Source organism: Chaetodon trifascialis, chromosome 23, assembly GCF_039877785.1.
Source record: "Chaetodon trifascialis isolate fChaTrf1 chromosome 23, fChaTrf1.hap1, whole genome shotgun sequence".
Classification (NCBI taxonomy): Eukaryota; Metazoa; Chordata; class Actinopteri; order Chaetodontiformes; family Chaetodontidae; genus Chaetodon; species Chaetodon trifascialis.
In genome coordinates this window covers 2,882,341-2,908,413 of record NC_092078.1, presented here as the reverse complement: position 1 = coordinate 2,908,413, position 26,073 = coordinate 2,882,341, and the positions used below count along the sequence as shown (strand labels likewise).

The 26,073-nt window shown below is 44.5% G+C and overlaps 2 protein-coding genes across 2 annotated transcripts in view; one reads left to right on the top strand and one right to left on the bottom strand.

Annotated features, from left to right (window-relative positions):
• Positions 1-26,073, top strand: part of stk26 (serine/threonine protein kinase 26) — a 378,991-nt gene that overhangs the window by 237,830 nt on the left and 115,088 nt on the right. The window lies entirely within an intron of this gene.
• Positions 1,075-21,959, bottom strand: LOC139351756 (uncharacterized). Its single transcript, XM_070993761.1, has 33 exons — positions 18,982-21,959; positions 17,592-17,653; positions 17,069-17,107; positions 16,239-16,463; positions 15,557-15,981; positions 14,538-14,737; positions 13,580-13,678; positions 12,798-12,835; positions 11,863-12,677; positions 11,423-11,578; positions 11,303-11,337; positions 11,182-11,198; positions 10,921-11,095; positions 10,482-10,598; positions 10,136-10,174; positions 9,577-9,702; positions 9,345-9,471; positions 9,043-9,213; positions 8,916-8,950; positions 8,566-8,730; positions 8,330-8,464; positions 8,131-8,169; positions 7,906-8,046; positions 7,114-7,208; positions 6,908-6,931; positions 6,288-6,657; positions 3,256-6,120; positions 3,043-3,148; positions 2,539-2,646; positions 2,107-2,424; positions 1,696-1,812; positions 1,486-1,607; positions 1,075-1,400 (listed from the first exon to the last, which is right to left on the bottom strand). Exons 1-33 carry the CDS (start codon positions 21,109-21,111, stop codon positions 1,326-1,328), a joined length of 9,711 nt encoding a protein of 3,236 aa, XP_070849862.1. The 5' UTR covers positions 21,112-21,959; the 3' UTR covers positions 1,075-1,325.

Sequence of the window (26,073 nt, the reverse complement as noted above, 5' to 3'; positions counted from 1 at the left end):
TTATGGTACGGTGTTGCCATATGGCAACGAACCCTAAAAACTACTAAAAAAATAATATTTTTTGAAAATGTCTCTTCATTATGTTTACTTGATCTATTTTAAGACAAAAAAACAACCCAAACATTTTTTTACCAACTGGGGTCATGGACACATCAACCCCGGAGAGTATTACGGTCAACACACCTGCCAAGGGCCTTCAGAGACGTTCCTATGGCTCAAGCACGGGTGTCTTTGTGGCTAGCTCTTTGGGTAAATAGGTTCATCCTAGTAGTCTCATATGGCCTACTGGCTACCAGTGGCCTTCAGTGTGTATTCTCTTAGCGTCATACTTTCTTATACCTCATATTCATGTGTGATTGCTGATAAATGAAGTGTTCTTAGAAACTTACCATGATTTTACAGATGAAGAACATGTTCTTATAATCTTGCTATGTTCTGATAAAGTACACTCAATAACCATATTGTCGCATGTTATGATCCTGTAATGTTATATTATGCATTCACCACTAAAGATTGTGTTTATTAATCTTTTTAAAAAAGAAATGAACAATAAATTGAGAAATAATGGTGTAATTTAGAACAAATCTTGAGGAAAAAGAAAAAAAAAAGTGCCCTGAGGCTGCACTGTCACTAGGTCAACACCAGCTAAGAATAGGAGGCTGTTAAAGAAGGTCAATGGCCCAATGATAACCTAAAGGTAAACTGGTTACCGAAAAGGGATGGTCGGGTATAGACGATGGATGGATGGTCCTTTGTGGTTTGAAATTCGGTCTCTTACTAAAACAACACACTGCATTACGGTTTGACACATTGTGACAAACAGCTGGCGAAGAGAGGACAAGGAGACAATCAAAAGACCTCCAGTCAAAGCTCAAAGGAATGAAACCAATGAAGAAAACATGCTGGAAATATGACGCGTGTGTAACCTGTAACCTTCCTCACATTAACATCTGATGCTTTAGTCACATGTTGCACAGCCAAGCAGAGCTGCTTTCTTCAGATATTTTGAATTTGTTGGACTTCCAGTGTTTCCATTCAGGAGTCTGAACTGAAAATGAAAACAGGAAACACGCTCACAGTGTGAAAGACTTTACTCTTGTTTGTACAGGATGACCAAACAAACAGACACTGCAGAGCTGGAGGGAGTCTGAATCCCAACTGGGAAATTCACACTCAAGTATTTATTAGTTACTACAACAGGTGTATAACTGATATCATTTACATGAAAAACGATGGCAGTTAGCCACAATGACATAAGCTGTCCAGCATTATCATTTACATGTTTCTAAGAAAATCAATACATAAACCGTTAGTTGAAGTCTGGATCAATCAGAAACGGAGCCGTGAGCACTCTGTGTTGAACTTCTTGCTGGTTTCTGCTGAAGCTTCCGGTAATGTTTCTGAAGAAAGAAAGGGGAGAACACAAACAACGTGAGGCCAAGTGTGTGTTTCGGTGTGTGTTTTTGTGCGTGTGTCTGTGTGTACCTGCAGGTTGTCGTAGTGTCTCTGGCCGCTGCAGTGGACGTCCTTGGCGGCGCTCTCGCTCAGGTAGAAGACAGAGCAGAGGTTACAGAAATATCCTGATTTGGGGACGACAAACTCCTGACCTGCAGAGGGAGACAGTGAAACAAGAACATTTAGGTCTCTTGTCGGTTTCTAATGAAATTAGAGTGTGTTAGTGTGTGTGTGTCTCACCGAGGGGGGTGTTGGGTTTGAATGCCGGCAATTTCAAGTCAGTGGTGACACAAGGAGACTGAGAACGAGATCTCTTTGCTTCGGGTCCGACGAGCTCCCTCCTCAGTTTACTCACAGCTGGAGAAGGAAACAACAATCTGTTTATGGTTTGAGCCCCGACGATCACACAAAGCTGTTTGAAGTTTCAAGGAAAATTCATCAGCTGCAGCTCCTCTAATTTGCTGCTTTTCTTTGTTTTCTTTGATAGGGAAACACTTTGGGAGGATTTAAGGACAGTTAGTCTGACAAAACAAGCAATCTGAAGACTTCAACTGCGACATTTTATTCACTAAATACATCAGTGATCGATGTAATTGCAGCCCTACTTGTGAAATAAGTGTCTACAATTTGCATCCACTTTGGAGAGAGTACCTTTAGAGTCCATCCTGCTCCATGCTTCCTTCTCCTCCTCTCCTTCCTCCACACATCGCTCCAGTGTCTGGTTCTCAGGGTGCTCCGGCTGCAGCTCCTGCCCAGCAGAGGCAGCATTGACGTCGGCTTGGCTCGCTGCTTCCACCTCCGCCTCCGTCTTCTGGATCTCCGGCTGGCCGTCACTCGACAGCGTAGACGGATCTTTGTCCAGTGACGACGAGGCATCGAGCGATGAGGGAGGCAGGACATCAGCTGGTTCCTTTTCTTCTTCTGTCTCGTCTTTTGTGTTGACTTTTTTCCCTCTGGTAGATTTTCTCACTGTGGTTAAAGACAATGGATCGGGTTGAGCCAACAAATGAGGAAAACAAATTAACGAATCAAGTTTCATGTTTTAGAAAACAGTGAAGCCAAAGGCGTGTATGAGGGTGTTACCAGGAGTTGGTCTGGCTCTCTTCTTGGGTCGGCCTCTTGTCCTGGTTGTTTTCACTTCCTTTTCCTCCTCTTCCTCCTCATCGACCGTCACAAAGTTCATACTTTCCTCTGCAACAGGACAAAAAAGAAAGTTTCCAACAAACACAGAAACTTTGTTTACAAACAATTATGGCTCCCATTTTGGAGGGTATAAAGGGGACAGTGCATTTTAAATAAACCTTTATGGATATAGCTTTTGCTTACATGACAGAAAGATGAGCTGCAACCTGGACCACATATTTATCATTTGCCTCCATGGGACAAACAGAGTCTGCTTAAAAAAACTTCATCCCCTCGCAGTTTTAACCCTCGTCTTCACAACCACATTTACACTTAGTCTCTTCATGCATCTGGATGGATCAGATGTCTTATGTAAAAAAAAAAATGAGTGTAAATGCAACAGAGACACATTTGAGTCAAACTCAGCGCTGATGTACTGATTGCACTATGTGCTGACACACACACCTGTGTCAATGTGTTTGCGTTTGGCAGAGCTTGATGTTTTCTCAGCTTGCTCTTCGTCCGGCTTCTCTTCCTCATCACCGGTTGCTTCATCTAAAGTCACCAAAGTCTGAAAACAGACACAACATCAGACAAACGTCAGCGTTTCTGTATTTGTGTTGTCTAATTTTTTGGTTCACGGTAATTTAACACTTGTATTTCAATCGTACTCTTTACCTCTGGGTTTAAGGAGTCCACTGATTCGTCCTCCTGGCTGAGTGGGCGGGTCTCCTGCTCGCCTCCCTCTACCTTTCCATCCTCCTCTTCTTCTACGAACTCATCCAGAGTGACGAGTGCCTGCAGCTCTCCCTCCGTGATCTCCCCATCCCAGTCTCGGCTCTCCTGCGCTCCTTCCTCTCTGGCTTCATCTGCTCCCACCTCATCCAGAGTCACCAGCTCTGAGCTGTCTACCTCCACCTTCTCCTCATTTTCCTTCGCCTTCCTCGTCCCTGCCCCGTCACCTCCTCTGCTGCTGCTCTGGTTCCTTTGCTTCCTCTCTTCTCCCTCCCTGATCCTCCTTGGGGACGTTCTGTCCTTATTTCTTCTACCAGACTCTTCTGCAGCAGATGGGTCATCAGGTGCTTCCTCCAAATCATCCACTATCTGATACAGACTCTCCTCCTGGACGACCATTTTTTCAGACTCTTCCACAGCTTTGCTACCACATGTTGGTGTTTCTCCTTTTTCAGCTGACACCTCTTCTTTTGTAGGAGTTTCATTTCGTTCTTCCTTCCTCCCTCTATCAGACACCTCTGTGGACGTCAGCTCGTCTTGATCATCTTCCAGAGAATCTACGATCTGATACGTGGGCTCTTCCTCCTCGTCTTCATTTTTGGTTGATCCTGAGAGAGATGCAATGTTCTTGGTTTGCTTGTCATCATGATTGTCAACCGTCTCGTCCTCCACAGAATCAAGGATCTGATATGTCACCTCCTTTTCATCGGCCACTGTTTCAGATGCCTCTTTGTCTGCCTTCTTCAATGTCCCAGTGTCTCTTTTAGTTGTTTTAACCTCTTTCCTTGGTCTTCCCCTTTTTCGTGCTGGAGCGGGTCGATCTTCCTTAACAACCTTGTCCTCCACAGAGTCCAACGTTTCATTGGTAGCATCCTCCTCCTTTACGACAATGTCACTCTTCTTTGTTGGTGTGCTGTGTTTTGAAGGGGCTTTCTCCTCTTTCTTCAGTATTTTTTCCCTGTTTCCTTCTTGCGACTCTCTGGCAGGAGTGGGCCTCCTTCTTGTTGGCGTGTCGTCTGTTGTTGTTTCCTCAGTTAAAGCATCTTTCTTACTTGTTCTTTCCCTTCTTCCTCTGGTAGATTTTGTTGGGACTGTTGGTTCATCATCTGCAGCCTCGTCCTTGACAGAGTCAATCTTATCCTCTTTCTTTCCTCTTGCACTCCTTCTTCGACCAGACCTTTCTGTGGTGGTACCATCTTGAACCAGTTCGTCTCCCACAGAATCTACTATCTTGTACACCACCTCCTCAGTGGCCTCTTCAGTGTCTTTGTCTTTTTTAGAGACCTCTGCAGTGGTGTCCATCTTCTTCCGTGTCTGATATTTTTTAACTGTCCTGTCCTCTTTCTTTGGTGATTTCTCTTTCTCTTCACCTTTGGATTCTGTGGTAGTGGCCCCACTCCTCTTTGATGGTCCTTCATCTTTTCTGGCAGTCACCTCCCCTTTCTCGGTCCTGTTCTGAGGCTGGTCTTCATCTGGGACTTGGTCATCAACATTTTTCTCATCTTTGGAGGCTTTGCAGGATTCAGCTTTCCCTTTGTCCTCTTCTTCTTTTTGACTTTTCTTCTTCCCATCTCCCTTGACCCTTGGAGCTTGTGTGCTACCTTTATCTAACACTTGGAAATTATCTTTGTTATTTGTCTCTTGATCTTTGTCCATTGCATCTTTAACTACAAATTTAGCATCAGATTTGTCATCTACCGGAGTTGCATCTTCCTCAGACACTTGCTTTGCTGTGGACCTGTCATCTTGGACAATGCAACTGTCCTCTTGACTTGAAGCTTCTTGGTTTTCAGCAACACTGTCTAACACTTGGAAAGAACCATCCACTTCCATGTCACTGTCCTCCTCTGGGTGGGCGTTGCCTTTGTTGTCTGCACTGTCCAGGTCCTGATAGCTCTCCTCATGCAGAGTCTGACCTTCCTCAGGTCCAGTTCGCTGGGTTTCAGAGCTGCCCTCCATCTGTTCATCTGTTTGATCATCAAATGAGTCGAGGATTTGGTAAGTTTCACCATCCTCCTCCTCCTCTGTGTGTTTGTCAACATCCTCTTCGCTTTTCTTCTGGTCGCTGATTGTGCTGACGTTCAAATCAATCTCCTGACTCTGGCCTTGGCTCAGCTCTTCTCCATGTCCCGGTGGAGGTGGATGCATCTCTGTTCCCATTTTGGTCTCTGCCTGAAGAGTCTCTGCAGCATTGCTCTCTGCTGACACTTTGTGGTCAGACTTTGCCACTGCGCCCTCTGTGGCTTTTACTTCTTCTCTAAGTGGCTCCAGATGAGTTTCTGTTGATGCCTCGACAGCCGCTGCTGATGTTATCTTTTCTCTTTCACGTGTAGTGGATGATGAGAGGGTACTACGACCAGAGGATGCAGTGTTTGATGCTTTGGATGGAGATTTTGTCTTGCTCTGTTGTGTTTTCTGACCAGGAAGGAAGGTTGTTTCAGTAGATGGTGGAGAAGAGGAGGGCTTGGCAGAGGATGAGGGTTTGGTGGGCTCAGATGAGTGTGTGGACTTTTTTGGTGACGCAGAGCTTGAGCTAGAAGAGCTTGAACCTTTTGTTGACTTGGATGAGGACGATGCTGTGCTTTTCGAGTCTTTCGAAGACCTTGCTGACGTCTGTTTGCTACCTGAGTTTTGCCTCTTTCGTCTCGCTCTGGAGGAAGATGGGGAGGAGCCATGTGGCTCACGGCTTGTGTCTTCCACATCATCACCGACTTCATCAACAGTGACAAAGTCATCCATGTTGAAACTTTGTTCATCAAACAAACAGGCGTCCGAAGGAAAAGTTTCATCTGTAAAATCATCCTGACCCTGGATGGACGGAAAAGAAGGAAGGTTAGATCACTAAAACAAGGCAATCAGATCAACTGCTGGAAGAGGTGTCAGAGAAAATCATGTGATCGTGGTTGAGGGTTTCATTCCCTGCACACATGACAAACAAATGTAAATATTGAGTGAGATTTAAAGCCAGGCCTCACCTCCGCCTCACTGTGGGACCTGCTCGCTCGGGAGAGTCTGTGCTGGTGAACTGCTGCTGTGAGGACCTTGAAAATTTCTGGGTCAATCTGAGGAAGTTCTACAAAGTCTTCGTTAGGCGTGAGCGCTGTGTCTGAGGGGGCAGGGCTGGAAGCAGTGGAGTCCATGACGATCTCAGTTCCTGATTTCTCACCGTCCACCTCTATTGATGCATCACTTGAGGCACCAGCACTTGGTCCTGCTGTGACGGGCTGAGACATGGTGGATCCAAGAGGGTCACTGGTTTGTGACCCTCCAGAAGGAGGAGTCGGGGTTTGAGACTTTATTGTGATCTTGCTTGCTTTTCGCAGACGCCATTTTACACTTTTCAAACTAAAATTAAAACAAGAAAAGGACTGTGAGTCATCCAATGAACCTGAGTTAAATGTTCTGTCATATCTTGGTTTAAGACGAATATGTTTCTGTTTAATATTGTTGCACACTATTTGTCATGACTCATCTTGAACTCTGGGGCACAATTTATTGTGTCACCAAATTAAATTTAGGCATTTAATTTGGTGGCTAAAACCTGTCTTGTTGGTTTTTAACTGGTTAAGAGTCAATTCCAAAGCAACACACTCACCTCTCAAAACGCTTAACTTTACTCCTGGAGAGAGAAAAAGAGTTGGTCAGTTTGGGTCTGAGGACGGGGGATTAAAAATGAAAAAATACATTCATACATACAGAGGCAAACTGCTTTCATGAAGACTGTGCAGAAACACAGATGCAATTATAAAACTAATGAAGCCCCACTTCATTCCCCTCACTGACAGAAGGACACATGCGTACCAAGCTACACGCTTGCTATTAGAGTCCGGAGTGAAAGTCTTGCATTTCTCCACCACCTGCTTTACACCGCTGGAGTTAGCCATCTCAACGCATATCTGAGGTAGAGCGACAGTCAGAGACAAAGAGAGTGAAAAGACAGAGAGGAGGGACAGATGAAGGACAAGCAGCAACAAGCCATGAGAATCCATTGTTTGTCAAGTTCTAGTATATTCAAGCAAAACGGATGTACGCAAAGGTGTGCGACAAATTTGCTGATATATAACGGAGAAAATCCACACAAGCTGCCAGCAGATGTGGTTGCACATTTGAATTTGCAGAAAATTGGATACCCTTTTCAACATTCTTCAGCATTTTTCAAGCAAAAATGCTTTCATTCAATATTTTCGACTAGTGCTGTCAAAAATATCGCGTTAACGCATTAACGCAGATCAATTTTAATGGCGTTATTTTTTTATCACGCGATTAACGCTCTTTGTCACCTAGTGAACTTGTAGTTTTTTATAAGCTGTGGCCACTGCTAGTAACATAAGAAAAAATACAGGATCCAATTGTAAACCGGAAACAAAACAATAGGCATGCCCCAAGCATGTGTTTGGTCTTGTCTGCTTGCTAGCTGTAAAAGAGTAGGCTAGCGATTTGTGTGGATGTCAAGTGCGAAACGTCGAATTGGATGCGAACAAGATTCTGAATAGAAAATGTAGTTTCAAAAAGTTGCCAGATGGAGATGCCCCGACACTTCAGGTCTCTCAACATTCAAATGAGTGAACAGTGCGGATGTTTGTGTTCTTGTACCCTGTTGGCGAGCGGCAGGAAGCCGACAACGGTTGCGATGGAGGCCACCGCTTCCATGACGACCCTGACAACGTGTACAGACGCCTCAGAAATTTCCACACACAGCAAACGCTCCTCCAGAGACTTTGACTCTGGAACTCCCTGAAGAGCAATAATAGTTGGCGTTAAGGGTGAAATATCTGCTTTAACTTGACAAAAGATTTACAGAAATGATTAATGACTCACGGTGTTGCTCCACTTCATCAGACTCTTGTACATCACTTCCTGCAAAAACATTACAAGTCATGGATCGTCATAGAAGCTGTGAAAACATGTTTTCAATTATATCTACATTTCAAACATTTTGGATTTCACACCAACATCCTGATGCTGACAGCGTTACAGCCCAGAGGGCGCCCTCTGGTGTCTTTCCCAGCATCCATACCTCACTGGATCCAGGATTCATGTCTTGCAAGACGAAGTGGACGCAGAGCCTGGAGCCTTTGACAGAAAATGGCTTTCTGATGTGATCTCGGACACAATCGCAGCACGACGTCCAATCAGCAAAAAACACAAAGGCCTGGAGGTGAAGAGTGGAAACACAGGGGAAAACAGTTGAATTCAAGCAGTGCAGCTTCATTTGACATTAATTACAGTAATGTTTGTGCCTGTGCTCCTTACCCTCCTCTGCAGCGGTAAGACCATCACGTTGTAGTGCAGGGAGCGACGGTTCTGTTTGGGGAAATACGGCAAAACCAGGCTGGCCACATCTTCATACTCATAGTTTCCCTCAGGCAAACCAGTCAACATGATGGTGGGAAACACGGAACCACGATGACCGGCCTCCTTGAAAACACAACATTCAAAGCCCAGAGTGTAATTCATGTGACGTCAGAGCGGATCAGGATTTAAGAGGAGCAAAAACATGGAAATTCGAAAATCAGGATGTACTGTAAGAACAAATGTGAGGGAGAAGTGGGCAATTCGAACAAATACACCATCAAAGATACAGATCACATCAGTGGGCTTACCTCAATGTCGTCGTTTCCTCTGACTGTCAGGTGATCTTGGAGGTAAAAGTGAACAAATGCAAACTTACTGAATGAGCTAACGTGGTAAATTTGGTGATGATGACGTAAAAAGAACCGTCCGCCTTACCTGGGATGATGAACCAAGGAGAAACGGTCGGGAACAGGAAGGGACTAGTTCTTATGGTGACCCAAAATGGTGAAATGCTGCCCTGTGGAACGCCAAATTCTATTGGTGGGAGAACTGCCCCAGCAACAACATCCTTGCTGTCTGGCAGAGTGTTCCCTGGCAGTTTTGGTGCTGCACGAAAAAAGACGAAATGTAATTTTGAATATATGTGAAGAGCAACAGAACAGTAAAGTAAACATAAAGCTAACAGTATAACACCATAACGTACATGACTGATTTTTATTGCTAAAACAGAGACTTACGTAGTGCTGTAGTGGTGCTGCTTGGTATATTCAGCCTGTGGACTTTACATCTGGGGGCTTCTTTCAGGACACCGTACCAAAATCCGAGCCAATCCGCATCACCAACAGACTCAAACTCGATGAAGACCTGGAACGCACAATCACACGCACACACATACGAGACAGGTCAGACCAACAGGAAGTCTTCTGCAAAGGCACTTCAACAGAAGCACCTGTACGTCTTTGTTTCTACCTTGTTGAGGAGAGGCAGGAAGTTCGTGACAGAACGGATTTTTCTCAAAGCTTCCCGGAGGTCCCGGACCTCACTCGGTGAAATGTTCCTGATGAAGACTGTTTTGGATCCATCATCAAGCACAGGCTGCATCGAGGACAGGAAGTGGACAATCGAAACAAAGATTTGAGTAGAGGACACACACACATGACCTCACAGTCTTACACCACTGTTGATAGTTTATCATGATAAAAATCTACTTTGGTGAGACAAACAGAGGAATTAAGATGTCCTCTCAAATTTTAAGTGAGAAAAGAAGGAAAAGGAGCGGTGCTGGCTCAGTCCGATTTGGGTGGGGGGCCTGGAGGAGGACTGAGCTAAAGGGGGTTCAGACCAGGAGCAGTGTTGATGCAACAGACCGTCAGAGAAATACTGTGTTTTTTAAACATTAAAGCATGCAAACATACTCTAGTCGACACCTGAAATTTAAGCGTGACCCTGAAAACGAGCATGATGGTTTAAGGGTGATGAGGAATTAAGTGTGTTTGTGTGTGAGAGGCGGTGTGTGTGCGTAACTTACAGACTTCATCAGCCTCATCAGTGATTTATAAAAGCCAACCTAAAAGAGAAACATCAGAGTAGACAACATTAAAATGCAACGTCCTCTCAGCTCAGCGTGTCTTTGTTTACATAGATAAACATCATAAATGTGAACCACGGTGAGTTTTTATGTCTTAAAATAAATAGAATTTATTGATACTTTTTTAAAATATTGAAATCTGGTCCAACTCTGATTATACAGTCAAAATCAGAAAATACATGCTCCAGTTTTCTATACATCAACAGAAGACCGCGATGACTTTTAATGATTGAATCTATGGAGCGGGAACATGCATACATAAAAACAGAGTCATGCACATGCTCACCGGTGTCATCGTAATGCCGTTGGTGACTACGTGGCAATGGATTTTAGACCCTTTGAAAACAATGTCTTGCTTTAGGATGCTGGGCAACTTCTCCACTAACGGCATCACGACGAAGGCCTGAAAGCAAATCCAGAAACAAAAATGTATTATTACTTTTACTTTACTTCTTTATGTTACTACTTATTGTTACATCATTCAATGTTAATTCAGTGTCATATCGCCACCTGTGGTGTATGAATACTGTACATCAAAAAGTATTTAAAACTCATGATAAATGATGCACAGGATCCAAGGAAGTGCGTCTAATTCTTGCAGAGCTCCTCTTGAATTTAGAAAAAGAATGAAGGTATTGCAATTCTGCAACGAATCAGTTCTTTGAATCAAAGAGTAAAAAGCAGCAGTAGACACATGAAGCTAATAAACCAAACCTGGAGCCTACCATGCCCGTCTGAGGAACAACATAGATGCTTTCATCTGTGTGTTCAAACCCAAATGGCGTGAGCAGTTTGACAATGTCGTCCTCTGTGTAGCAGCCATCCTGATACTTCGGCAGTCCGGTTATGAGCAACAGCTTCTTCCCAAGGTGAAAAAACTGGAAACAGAAAAGAAAGAGTCTGTTTCATACAGCAGTGACTGATGTCAACAACCCTAATTTTAATTCATTATATCTGTTATGTCTCCCAAAAGCCTGCAATCACACACAGAATGATTGAATAACTGACAGCACAGCCGATGGCAGACAAGAACAGAACAAGCTCCTTCAGGAAAACTGCATTTGTAAATACTGTCATACTTTATATAAGTGGTCTGTTGAAACCTACTTTTGATGAGTGGCGAGTTCTGGTTGTGATAGAAGCTGTGAAAGAAAGAAAGAAAATGTGAAATGTGTGGTAAAATTCTGATGACACACAGACAAACAGCCTCTTTCTTGGATTTCTTACATATTGTGTCTCGATGCAGGTGTTTTTCTACCATCTCGCCGACAGTCAGAGGGGTGTCTGCAGTCGAAGACGGCGTGGACGCTGCTCCAGCTGTCCGCTCAGACGCATCGTTTGCTGATGCAGAATCCGTTTGTGTCTTCACTACAGCTTCAGGATCTTTGAAAGATTCAATTAAGGACGAATGTCAGGATTTTGAAAGATCATCATCCGCCCTTCCTTCTTTATGTATATATCTGTTGGATCCAGGTCGACACCAATAAATAACCCCATATTTCATGAAGTACAGCTGGGTTGCTGGATTTGGTCTTTTTGTGCGATTTGTTAACAATAGCAAAAAATATAGACAATTGCCAGCTTTTTCTTCTTTTCTTTGATGTCAACACCACATGCCTAATTTAATGTACTTCACCATCCATCCATTAAAAAGGTCTCCAACATACCTTCTTGCATTGTTCTTGTCTCCACCTTTGCCTCCACAGCTGCTTGCTGTTGCGTTTGTGAAGCCTCTGTCTTGGCCTCTGGTCCTGGTGCGGTGGACTCTGGTTCTGACAGGGTGCTTTCCTGGACCTGTGGTGAAGCTTTGCTGGAGTCTTCTGCTGATCTGGTCTCCACTGTACTGGCTGGTGGTCCAGTCTCTTTGGGTTTGTCTGAATTTTCTGGCACAGCCTCTGTAGCTGTTGGTTTTTTGCCTTCACCTTCAGCACAGCTTCCATCTTCCATGGGCTCTGCCACTTCACCTCCTGCCTCCCCAAGCTCCATTGGTTCAGCGTCCTCAGCAGGTTTAGCTTGATGCTGAGCTTCAGACGCTGCCACCTTTTCGGTTTCGTCACCCTCGGCTGTCTCTTTCAGCACCACCACAGATTCTTTAACACTGGTTTTTTCACTTACAGCTTTTTGTTCAGAGTCGTCAGCTGTGGACTTGGATCCTGGGGATGCTTTTTGCTTTACCACGACTTTTTTCACAGTTCCCTTCGCAGGGAGCTTTCCCGTTTTTACTGTTTTAGCTACCTGCTTGGTTGAGATGTTTTTCGCTTTGGAAACCAACACTTTTGATTTAGCGACAGTCGTTGGGCCTTTAACTGAGCCTTTAGCTGCAACTTTCTGATTGGTGAGTTTGCCTTTTGCAGCTTTTTTGGCTGCAGACGGTAAAGACTGTGTGCCAGCTGTGGGAGGAAGAACCTTTTTAGCAGTGGTGGTGGTGGTTTTGGATTTTGGAGCATTTTGAGGTTTGGAGACACCGGCTGTGTCAGGTTTTCTGTGAACAAAAGAGAGTCACATGGGTCAAACAGGAGAAAATAATATTTGTCTTTATACATTGCCAAATAGAGATAAAACCCTCCATCGCTGAGGAGGGTTTGTATGAAACATGTCTTACTCCTCAGGAGGCTTCTTTTGCTCCTTTGAATCAGTCTCCTGTAAACAAACAAATGGAAATGTGTTAGTTTAAGTGAATCTGCTTATTGACAATGTGACCACATTACAGCAGACAAATGTCCAGGGCTGGGACACTGAGATTGTGGCCGAGTGTTCACCTAAACCACAAACTGGTCTGGTCAAACAACACAGATGTTCTGTACGAGTTGTCTCCACTTGCTGAGGACACTGAGGGCACTGTTCAGAACATTTGATGACTGTGGTGGCATCTGCAGTTTTCTATGCAGCGGTCTGCTGGGGCTGCGATAGCTCTGACAGGGACAGACTAAACAAAGTGGTCAGGAGGGCTGGCTCTGTCCTGGACTGCTCTCTGGAAACCATCGAGGTGGTGGGAGGGAGGAGGATATTAGCCAAGCTGATGTCAATCACGGACCGCCCCTCCCACCCCCTGCATGAGACGGTGGGGGGCTTGAGCAGCTCCTTCAGTAGAAGACTGCTGCTATCGCAGTTCCTTCATTCCAACAGCTGTCAAACTGTTTACCTCCAGCATTACTACTTTAATTATATATTTTTTACTGTCATGTATTTTCTAACGTGCAATAGTATGAAAACACTGTATATCATCATCCATATCTTACACGTGCTATACAAAATCTTCCATTGAGAAACTGAGCCATGCTTCTCGAGGCAATATAATCTTTATACTCAATGCAGTTTATCTTACCTCAAATGTTAATGTGTACATTTACGAGGACAGAGGAAGACAGACAGGAAGTGTACTACCTTCTCTCTGACAACACTGATCTGGATTCCTTTAACGTCGAGGCTCTTCATGCTCTTCAGTTTCTTCGCGTCTTCCTCTTTCTCGAAACACACAATTGCCTAAATGTCCACACACACACACGCGCGCACACACACACACACACACACACACACACACACACACACACACACACACACACACACACACACACACACACACACACACACACACACACACACACACACGTTAGGTTTTCATCACTTTTGGGGACATTACATCTACATACAGTCAATAACAGAGTAATTGCTTCAAACATTTTAACAAAAATACAGGCTTCTCAAATGTGGGGGGTTGCTGGTTTTGTTAAATCCTCTTTTTCTTTGATAGTAAACCTGATTGCCTCTGGGGTTTTTCTGTGATTAGCTCAACATCATGTCACACCTTGGGCTCTGACAAATTCTGTACTATACCTTGCATACTGTGAAAAGGCAAAGCATTAGCAAACTTTGAAGAAACACCAAACACGCTCTTCACTGTCTATACACACCTGCAGTGTGGACCGATACAGCACAACTGACTTGGTTTTTCCAAAGTGCTCCACAGCAGCGGTCACATCATTGTGAGACAAAGAACTCTGAATTCCTTCCAGTTCCACCATGGTTGGAGGTTTGCCAGACTGAGCAAAGAGAGAGAGACAGAGAGAGAGAAACTCAAAGTGAGATCCTGTATAGTGTTGGTCATAACGAACAGGAGACAGACAAAAATGCATCTGTGTCAAAAATGTCCCGTCAAACTTTAATGTCAGCCAACATCATGTGTCTGCTCGCATGAGGCAACAAACAATAACCTTCCATTTAGTCTTTGAGGAAACTCGTCCCACGCACGAACGCACGCACGAACGCACGCACGAACGAACGCACGAACGCACGCACGCACGCACGCACGCACGCACGCACGCACGCACGCACGCACGCACACCTTATTCTTTGAGGAAGAACTTGCCTCACTCTTCGGCAGGCTGGGCTTTCCTTTAGACGACTTTGAAGTTGACTCCTTTCCTGTAGCGGAGGAGGTTGAGGAAGAGGAGGACTTCATCTTGGCTAGTTCGGCGATTAAGGCAGGAGCCAGACTTTTAACCACGGCCTCCAGGTCAGACTGCTTTGACAGAGACTGGACAGCTAGAGGGACGAAGACAAAAAGAACATAAGACAAAACTGCAACATTCTGGTAGATGCAAAGTCTCATAAAGAGTCTCCATTATAAGATCAACCGATGAGTTAATCATACTACTGTTAAGTGTTTCTACTTTCTTGCTTGTTACTTCATGAGTTTTTACCATCTTTTCTACTTGGCTTACAGGTTAAAATACATCTGTACATACAAAGGAAGCACAGCTTCTTCCTAGTAGGCAAGAAAACTCTAATCATCTAAAATCTAATCATTTAAAATCCATCCGTCCATCCATTATCTATACCGCCTATCCCTTTCGGGGTTGCGGGCGAGAGGCGGGGTACACCCTGAACCGGTCGCCAGCCGATTGCAGGGCCACATGCAAGGACAAACAAACATTCACACTCACACTCACACCTACGGACAATTTAGAGTCATCAATTAACCTAATGAGCATGTTTTTGGTCTGTGGGAAGAAGCCGGAGTACCCGGAGGGAACCCACGCATGCACGGGAAGAACATGCAAACTTCACACAGAAAGGCCCCGCCTGACCCAGGGATCGAACTGGCAACCTTCTTGCTGTGAGGCACGCGCACTACCTGCTGCGCCACCGTGCAGCCCATCATTTAACATCTCCTTTAATTTGTAATTATCATTCATGCATAATAAATGTGCAGATTATTATAACACATTTTAATCTGAGCAATTTAGGCAAATGTCAATTTGTCACTCTACGTATGGTCAACCCAAAAACATAATGCCTCCAGGCATAAGTCTTTAAACACAGTCTCTGCAAAGTCCAGAAGGTCTTAAAAATTTCTCAAACCTGTTGTTTCCAGTAGTTTCCTAGCCAGTCTCTCTGGACTGCTGGACTTCTTTCGTTGAGGGGATGACCTTTCTGTGGACGACCGCCCCTCACGGCTCCTCCTCGGAGAAGATCTTCTTTCACGGCTCCTCCTCGGAGATGATCGCCTCTCGTCTCTCCTCCTCGGGGATGATCGTCTCTCGTCTCTCTTCCTTGATGAGGATCGCCTCTCGTCTCTCCTCCTCGGAGACGATCGTCTCTCGTCTCTCCTCCTCGGAGACGATCGTCTCTCGTCTCTCCTCCTTGATGAGGACCGATTCTCGTTTCTCCTCCTCGGTGACGATCGTCTCTCGGGGCTCCTTGAACGTGAGCGATAGCGGGAGGAGGCCGGGCGGTTGTACCGTGGAGATCGAGATCGAGATCGAGAGCGAGAACTAGACCTGGACCTGAACAAAGGACGCATGAGATCATTTTATAACTCAATTAATCAATAAGAATTCAATAAATGGCAGTCAAACAATTCACCCCAAGTCTACATTTCTCAAATCTAGTGACAAATTCAAAGAAGCTAAAATTAATATTGATTCAGATTCGTTTTAATGTCCTGCAGGAACATATTTGGTAATGTTCCACTCTGGTGGTCAGCGGCATCTCCTTTGTTCACCAATGTTACTGCTCATATCAGAAACTGTGTGGGACAGACCTGCTAGTGTATCTGGAGCTGTATGGCGATCGTGACCGGCTCCTGCGTCTCTCCCTTCTATCCTCCGAGCTCCGGTGGTGACGACGGCTGGATGAGCGGGAGCTGGAACGGGAACGGGAATGGGAGCGGGAACGGGAATGGGAGCGGCTTCCATGCCTGGATTTCTGGTGACGATGTTGGGAAGTCTTTGTGGAGGTGGAGGGAGAGGCATCTGGAATTGCAGCACTGAAGAGAGCAATGGACAAGAAAAGCAGAGGTGAAGGATACTCGTTGACAACTGGTGGGTTTGCTACATGTCTGAAAACGAAAAGATCTGGACGGATTACAGCTTAGAATTTGTTGGCCTGGACCAATTTCAGATTCTGGACAAATTTCTGCCAGATCAACTGTCAGCTGACATACAGTTTGAGTGTGGTCAGAATACTTGATCATTAATCTGAATGATATGGCTCTCAGGTTTTTGCAATTCTGGTATACCAGAAGTTCTGGTCAGGTGTCTTTGAACTGTCGCTCAGCCTGATTTCCCTCATGGCTGCTGTGAAGGGATCCATTATCAGCCGTTGTGAGCTTGTAGCAAAGGTATTATTGGAGTAATATTTTACACACCGAACCGTCTCCATCTTTCAGACTGGAAGATCTATGGCTCCATTTTATTTCTTTTTATGATACAGAATGGACAAAGTAACGCTGCCTTTCTCTTTTTCTGTAAACTCTGAGGAAGTAGCCTCAGAGTATGAGCTCCATGTCGTCACCAGTCAACTGATTTCCCCAGTGTGAGCAAAGAAACCAACCGGTATTGGCTATGTGTCTAAGTATCTTAAGAAATTTACCTGGACCCAAGTGCTACCTCACCATCCCACTCTGGGTATCTGTAGGGAAAAACAAACAAAAACTTTAAAAAAAAGAGTTAAAAAAAAACATCAAATAATCAATACATACAAATAACAATGAGGTAATAAACAACATCTACAGTGAAATGAAATCTGACAACAAAAGGTTTTTCCGTTGAAGTTGGTGATCATAACGGGGATGACTTCAGGTGATGCTCCCAAAGTCAAAGGATACCAAGAAACTGTACAGATTCTGCAAATTGTAACTGTAAAACCACAGGATATATCTCAAACAACACATTCTCAAAGAATTTATGAAGTCGGACACGAGCTCCACAATTTTATCTGATGCAGGACGTGAAGTTGCTTAAAGTATTACAATTTCTCTTTTTCTGTCTGTTTCCTCTACAGCATGTTGGTACATCCTTGGTGGGCATTCTCCAAAAGCATTCAGAAAAAAAAAGGCAACAATTGTCAGAAAATAACAACCTTTGAAGAGAAAGTTAAATGTACAAAGACTGACCGTGTTCGCAGGAGTTTGCAGTTCTTAAGGTGAAGGTTGGTGTTCTGGTGGGAGATCCAGTCCTAGTCGTCAGAACAGCAGACACAAAGCACTTAGATACGATCACCATCAGTCGCTGCTATCTGCTTCAATATCTCAACTGCCATTTTTGTGACTGACAAAACAGAGATCTTTTTTTCAACATTGTAGCAACCTTCAAACCGTTGCTCCAAGTGCTGAGTTCAATATCTCTGCTCTCGTACAAAGAAGTTGCAGTTTGTGTTGATATTAAAAGAGCAAGTCTACAAGAACACAATGTATGGATGGTATTTCTTTAAATCTTCAACCGACAAACCAGACTCCAGTTGGGTGGCTGAGACAGTCAGTTAGAAGTTGCGTTTTAATCATGGCTTTGGTATAAGCCAAAGAGGAGCGACAAAATAAATGTGAACGCAAATGTGAATTGCCAAAATTACTAAGGATATTAAATCCTTTCGCACTTTGGCAACTCTTTCCTTGAAAATTACAGCTGACTTCAAAGTCAACTTGACTTTGGGGTCGTCATCAAGAAGTCGTCATCAAGAAATATGACAAAAACAGGACCATAAACAACCAAAATAACAGTTCTTCTTCTTGCGTCTTTGATAATCTGATGTTTGGGATTTCAGTCGTCTGTGGTATCATGGAGTTCCTTCAGGTCTGCTCAAGGTCACAGCGGTCACTATCAAGTCTGGATCAGGACAAAGCCACACAAGCTGAGACGTCTGAGGCAGGAGGGTGCTGACACTGGGGAGAGGTAGAAGCTGGTGTGCCTTTCTTTTAATGAGCCAAAATGTTAAATGTGGTGTCTCAAAAGGAGCAAAATAATCAAAGACAGGTGGTCACAAACTTCCGGTGTTTCAGGAAATGTGATGGTTGCAGGTGGCTTCAGGGACACAGTAACTGTAGTGACTGGAACTCCTTTTGGGGACATAAATATACATAAGGGGGGGCGAGGGGTGGTTGGTTCCATAATAATTGCCAGTAATACAAAAAAAAGTAAAGTTACAAAATACTTTACTTATAGCTCCAATAGTGGGGAAAAGGGTAGAAATTTCAAACTGATTATAAACGGTGGGACAAAACTCAAAAATGACAAAAGGGAAACCTCCATCTTCCATCATCCTCTGATGCATTCGTGTTTCAGATTTGCAGATTGGCCCGCATCATGTCTTGTAAGCCCTTGGTTCTGTTTTCAACAACAGTTTAGAAGTTGGCCACATTTCATCAAATTTTATCTAAGGAAACAGTCATTAGTTACTTTAAATCTGGCGATGGCCGTTCCATGCCACCGACTTCACCTGTTTAAACTAGACAATGATAATCTAACAGTTTTTGTCATTCAAAGAACAGAGCACAGTCTTCCACTCACCTTCATACGAGTACATTCTTTGTTACACAGACAACAGGTATGTGGAAAGATTTTCGGCGAGGCTGCTGCATAGTCTTGCATCATGGCAGCTGACGGCTGCCGGTTGGAGACTGCAGGCTTTACTGGAGGCTGCTTGTTGGAAGACGGCACCATCATATTAATGAGGTTCATCAGGTTCGGGGCTGGCTGATGCAGAGCTGGAGGAATAACAATGGGCAGCAATGGTCGCTGCATGGCCAATGAGGCATCAGCAATGCTGGGTATGAAAGAAGCAGGGGGAAGTGATTTTGCTGCAGAAAATATTGTTGACCAAATTGGTTGCCCCATCTGTGAAACCGGCTGGTTCTGCGTCTGCTGCGTCTGCTGCATCTGCTGCGTCTGCTGGTTTGATTGCTGCTGTATCTGCTGCATCTGGCGCGTCTGCTGCTGCGTCTGCTGCATCTGGTGCGTCTGCTGCTTCGATTGCAGCTGCATCTGCTGCTTCGATTGCTGCTGCCTCTGCTCCACAGGCTGCTTCTGCATCTGTCGCTGCTGCTGCATCTGGTGCTGCTGCATTGGCTGCTGCATCTGCTGCTGCTTTTTCTTCTGCTCAGCAACTGCTGACCCTTTAGCTCGAGCTTTGCTCTGATCTTTATTGCCACTGGCATCATTACTGCCAATAAGCATAAGGCCAGGTCGGCCAGGGTGCACATCACGGAACACAGTGCCAGGTGACTGGGTTTCAAACAGTGACTGACGATCTGCTTTTGGTTTGCTCAGCGGTGCAGGTTTGGAGGCTTCAGATTTCAGAACTCTGATGTCTGTGTCTTTCTTTGGCAGTGAGAAAGAGCTAAAGACTGTTTGAGAAGTCTGGTTTGGTTGGGTCTGTAATCGCTTGGTCTGATTATGGGTTGGGGGAGTCCCAGTGTTCAGTACTGAACTGTACGAAGAGCTGAGACCTGTAACAGAACTCGCCTGCTCACGTGAAGAACCAAAGGCGCTGCTTTTTATCTCTGTTGTATTTTTTTGCAGCAGTTCTTGACTGTGTCTGCTGCTATCATGAGTGTCCATCAGCAACATACTTCCACTCCCACCACTGTCAGATCTACTGCCACTGGTCCTTCCAATTTCATCCCCAACCCCTAAAGTATATTTGCCAGTATGTCCGTAGTCAATCACTTTAGTTGGTCGAACAGCTGATGACATTTCTTCCAGGCACATATCTGCCCCTCCAGAAGTACTCAAAGTGTCACGTTTTATTCCACCCAATCTTCTGGTGGGTTGGGGTTCAGGGTAGGGGTTTGGTTGAACTTCTGGAGTAGCCCTCTTGGTCTTATGAAGGCGGATTTGGCGCAAGATGAATGGCAAGTTTGCAGGAGTGATCTGGTCTTCAGGGAAAGAGATAAGATGTTCCAGGTCCTCTTTCTCAAGTCCAAACTGCAGAAGAATGCTAGCAGCTGATTCAGAGGTGTACTTGGGTCGACTGGATTCTGTAGAGGCTGCAGGTCTGTCCAGCACTGTCGAGTCATAATCACTTAAGCCTGGAATGGACTGCATTTCATGGTCTCTTTTACTGGGGGCATTAAACCTACCGTCACCACCACTTCCATAGTCAGATGAAGCAGAAGAAGAATAAAATTTAGAGTCATCAGGAGTGGTCCTTTTGTAGCTCGACGACCAGTCTAAGGAGCTACTTTCTTCGTCCAAGGGCTTACGTCCTTGGGAGGCAGAGGTTGAGGACACTGGGTAAGAGGCCATCCGTGTGCCTGAGGAGCGAAATTCATTGCTTTGAGTGGTGGTAAGGCGAGTGCCCTGGTCTATGGGCTGATGCATTGCTTTGTCGAGAAGCCTTATCTCCTCTCTGGCTCTGCTAATATGCATGTCAATCGACCTCCCTATGTCCTCATCCATTACAGCCCTAGTCTGTTCTGGCTTGTAGCTGGTCGACAAAGACATCAGTGATGGGATCATTCCCCGAGAGTTGGCAGGAATCGCAGAGGAGGCTCTGGAGGAGCTGAAGCTGGACTCAGATCCCAGACGGGAAGATGCTCTCCGAGGGTCCCTCTCTGCTTGTATACTGGACAGTTCATATTGCCTCTGGGTGGAACTTTGGTCCCCAGAGTCATACGGGTTATACGGGGGACGGGACATGGTGTTTGCGATCTTCAGAAGGTTAAGGAGATTGATGGTCACAGCAGTTGGGGAAGGGGGTACTGCAGGTATGCAGTGAGCAGGTGGGTTGAAGTTGGCTGGAAAGGTGGCAGCTCAGCTGCAAACAGCAAAAGCGTTCTGTGTCAGTGCTAGCTGGACATTCAGTTGAACCAACTGCAAGAGGCAGCTTGTTGGCCAATCAGCAGCAAGCTCCCTGGGAGCCCTCCAGGTGGAGGGCTCGTTGGGGGCACTGGAGAAGGAGAAGAGGCACAACGCGCTGATAGCAATGCAAAGCTGAAAAGTTAAAAACACAAAAGAGGGAATTATTGAGTGGGACTGGACTTCAGCTTCTTGGATGGGTAAAATCCATCATCTGGAAGGCTGTGTCTTGAATTGTTCACTCTGGTGGTTCCTGTTGGATACACAGTCATTCTGTCAATTTCACTGCCTGGTCTTCACTAGCAAGAAAGAACAGAGACAAATGAAAACAACACAGCACAGATTAAGAGAGGAAATGGGGTCATTGCAGTTAACAGGAACCATCTAGAAAACAGACAGAGTTATTTCCTTTCTAAGCTCATTTCTGGTGAGCAACAACTGAGGCTGGAACCAGTAAACAAGCAAAACAAACTGCAAAATTTAACATCTCACAACTCCACTTTCCATTTCATAATGTCAAATTAGATCACACTGGACAATTCAGATGAGTCTGAAAAATGGTGCTGAATGCTGGTCATGAATGATTCCAGTATGTACTCCAAATCCTAATTTACTGGGCTGAAGGTTAGGTACTGTTGCAGGATGGAATTATACATATTGAAAAACAAAACAGGATTTCCTGATTGACAGTGTGACAGCCTTAATCCAATGGCAATTTTTGGGGAAAAAAAAAAGGTTTCATAATATGATCATTCAACTGGTCTCCAAACTTACCTAATCCCCAAATCCCAATGGGCACAGCTGCATTCCATCCGACAAATGGCCGGCGGAGCTGATCATGGCCATTCAAGACAATGCTTACAATTACACCAGGCACACCGCTCTGCTCAGCTCCACTGAGCATTCGCGTTTAGGGTATTTTTGATACCGAGCACACAGAGCACATAAAGCTAGACAGGGAATCAGACACAGGAAGGGCAAATAAAATACCCTGTGCAGACTCCTGATCGTACATCAACAATGAACACAATTAAAACAGAAAATTTGACTATGTAGCTTACTTAACGGACCAAATCAGCAATATCCGAGCAGGTTGACATAATCAGGGAAAAAAACTCCACACTCCCTGCTTTGCAGCCGGAATGCAATCAAAACAGCCAACGGATTATGCCAGGATCGGGCTACACAAATCTAGCCCAATTCTGAGATGATTTTGTTGTGGCTGACTAATTACAAACATCATGGGCGATCGTGAGCGTCAATCGGGCATCTATAACCGTGTAATGTGACACGCTAAACGACCCGTCGTGCAGTCTGGGATGCCCGACGCCACCCGCCAAAAAGACGAGCATGTCAAAAATTTTTGTCTCGACACACCTCAGGTGACATGTCCCATTACATGTTCCCGAGCGTTTACCAATCAGCTGATCTCTCCAGAGTGCAGTCAGGGAACCATGGTGAAGAGGAGGAGGAGGGATGCAGAGGTTGCTGCTGTCACGTGGGACAATGAAAGACAGCAAAAGTTCGTTGAGCTTTGGCAACAGTACCAATGCCTGTTTGACGTTTCCTCCGGGCAGTACCATGACTGAGTCAAAAAGGAAAAATGTTGGTGAGAAATAGCAGAAGCCCTTCATCGGCCCGGCGAGTGGCTGGCTGTGCTGTCATGACATCATCCCTGATGTAAATACCGCCTCTTGCATTTGCTTTAAAGTAAGGGTGAATCCACAGCTGTTCTTTCTTTATTTTCTTTATTTTTCAGTGTACACAAGACATCCAGAACCACACACAACGCTTCTGTCAGTCCGACTTACAGCTGCTTCACCCGCCTCCTGGATGACATCTGAACTCGTGCGTGGTCGTGAAATTAGACTTGCTGTGATTGGACGGGGTCATGCATCTCGTCTTGCCAGTCACTTGACGGCACTGTGATCGCTGGATCTGACACAGTGACCATCATCAAAGACAAAATCACGGCGTCGTCTGATCCCAGCATTACCTTTGCAGTTACGCCGAGATCTTGAATAACTCTCCTTCCGTGTAGCCTGTCACGGCGTTGACACATCTCTTACTACATAAACAACTTGTACAATAACTAGTACATCTCACCATCTATCTAAAAGGGAGAAAATATCAAAGGTGTAGTCACTTGTTTACTCCTCAGTCCTGGACTCAACAGGACTCAGCATGATCTATGTGTGTTTGTTTGTTTGTCTGTCTACCGACCATGTTGAAACTGAAGGTTAACTGACTCACACTGAGATGAACGTGTTGAGAGTTCGTCATCACCCTTCTGGTATCAGCACCAAAAGGGTGATGACGGTTGGTGTCCCCCAAACCCAAAAATGGCCGATTGCTGCTGTAGGCGGCACACCCCCATCCCCTATAGCCGCTGTACGTTAATGACTGAATGACAGAGAAGTTACCGTTGGAAAAATATTGATCTCTAAAGCGGAAGCGCTGCTATTTGATACGAGCTACGGACCTGAGCCAAAACGTCATTGATGTTAGGGCCGACTAGATCCAAGTCTTACGACAAACACATCAGCGCAAGACCTTCAAAACTCTGTCAGAAGTCTGTCTTTTGTTTCAACCTCTCTATATGAACTGTTCACGAGGCAAAGAGAGCTAAAATAGTAAAACTAGAGGCCCGCACACCTGCTAGCATGCGCTAACTGCGTCTTCAGTGGGGCTCGGATATAAACAAACACTGAATGCAGGGACAATAACCACAACAGTTCCGTTCCTTGTTTTTAAAACAACGTTTCTGTCGCTTACCTTTATTTATTTATGTATATCTCGCTGTTTGCGGTGCTCAAACACGTCTTCAGTGTCCACGGGAAGGAAAATATCAGACGCTTTCATACAGACCCTGTATCATAAAAACTTCCGGTTCCGGTATCTGGCCTTCAGAGTAAAAGCGGTATTTGTAAGTAACCTTTGTCACGTCAACCATGAGTTGGTGGAGTAAAGTTTTGAAACATGGTTCAGATGAATAGTATAATAATAATAATAATAATAATAATAATAATAATAATAATAATAATAATAATAATAATAATAATAATAATAATAATGATAATAAAAACGTATAGGCGACATGTAGGCCTTCAACTGACTCCTCACGAGAATCTTCCATGTCATCTCCACAGCCAAAAATAGCCAACAGCCTCTTCTTTCATGTGAAAAGGAAGCAGATTGCAACTAATTGGGCGCTTTGTTCAGCCTTTGTGTATCCATACTGTGCCGAACTATTATAAACCTGGCACGTGCAGAGCGGTGGGTGGGGGGGTGGGGGGTGGCGGAGGGCGCCGGCGCATCCGCCCCCTTGCCCCTTGATGCCCAAAGTGCCCTTTTGTCAAAGTGATTTTTTTATTTTTTATTTTATTTTATTTTATTTTATTTTGTAAGTGTGTGTGAAAGTCCGTCTGTGTGGCCCAAAATAATAAAAAATAAAACAAAATAATAATAATTTAGACCTACCTTGCCCTCACTCTGCCGACGCCGCCCTGACGTGCCCTGCTGCTGATCGCTGAGCTGCTGGAGACGTTCGGCCACTGCGAGTCTCGTGAAACCGAAGAAGACCCGAGTAAACACCTGGTCCGGTGAAAAGGCTTTGCAGCGTATTCGCTTGTGCACAGTGTGTTCATGCAAGATGACTGACGTAGTGAAGTGAGCAATGAGCATCCTCTGTGTCATCCAACTCTGCACACACACCTCTCACAAGTTACAGCCGCTGGTTAAGCACACACAGTGTGTGTGAGGCTTGTTTGTTTGTTTGTTTGTTTGTTTGTTTGTTTGTTTGTTTGTTTCTGGATGTTTCTCTTGTCATGGGCAAAGTGCATTAGAGAGATATCATGTGTTATTTTACTGTCAAGCTGTTTTTTCCTGTGTTTCTGGAGGCAATGAGGCATAGACTATGTTATTTTACTAAAACTATGCAATATGCATATTCACATAATTTTGAACTATTACAGTATAAATACAACAATAATAGAAGAATCTGAATTTTGATTTTCTCAACCTCTCATTTAAACATATCAGTACTTGTTTGTTTATAACATTTACACACAAATTAAATATAATATGCATTCAAATTATAGAACTTTTAGAACCTTGCTGTCAAAGTTGATAGTCAAACTGAATAAAAGCACAAAAATATTTAAATACATGATTTCTATATCATTTAATTTTTTTTTACTTTATTAATTTAGCACTAGGAATAATAAAGGGCAGATTATGAATAGATTAATTTTGTGGCTATACAGTACAATTTTTGGTATGAAATGTCATATCAGCAGCAGCCTCCTCACCAACCCCCTCAACAGAAGCTGTTTAATGTCCCCCATCAGGTAAAACAGAGACTAACGTTGCTTTGCACTGGCCTCTAACAGATATGTGAGGTGTGGATGATGATATGGTATGTTATGATTCCATGTTACATTCTTTATGAATATGGGTTGCTACCATTCAACAGGTTACATTGCAAGGTATGTTTCTGTATGGTGTTTCAAATTTGTGCTCCATGTGCCCCCTTTTAACTTTGAGCACCTGCCCTCCAAAGGTCTGCACGGCCCTGACATAAACTATGACAAATCTTCATCCCTTTGCAGTTCTCATGCATTACAGTACTCCTGTGTTGTTGACTGTAGTTGCTGCAGCTGCTTTGACACACAATGTGTTGACGTTCATGTCACAGGGTGACGAGTAGAGTGTGTGTGTGTGTGTGTGTGTGTGTGTGTGTGTGTGTGTGTGTGTGTGTGTGTGTGTGCGTGTGTGTGTGTGTGTGTGTGTGTGTGTGTGTGC

Excerpts from the sequence above, each read along its gene's own strand:
- LOC139351756 (XM_070993761.1), bottom strand. The coding sequence starts at position 21,111 with ATGTCCCGTCCCCCGTATAACCCGTATGACTCTGGGGACCAAAGTTCC. Across the intron at positions 8,465-8,565 it reads TCTTACCGCTGCAGAGGAGG|GCCTTTGTGTTTTTTGCTGA; the intron begins GTAAGGAGCACA and ends CTTCACCTCCAG. Across the intron at positions 1,608-1,695 it reads CAAACCCAACACCCCCCTCG|GTCAGGAGTTTGTCGTCCCC; the intron begins GTGAGACACACA and ends CTCCCTCTGCAG.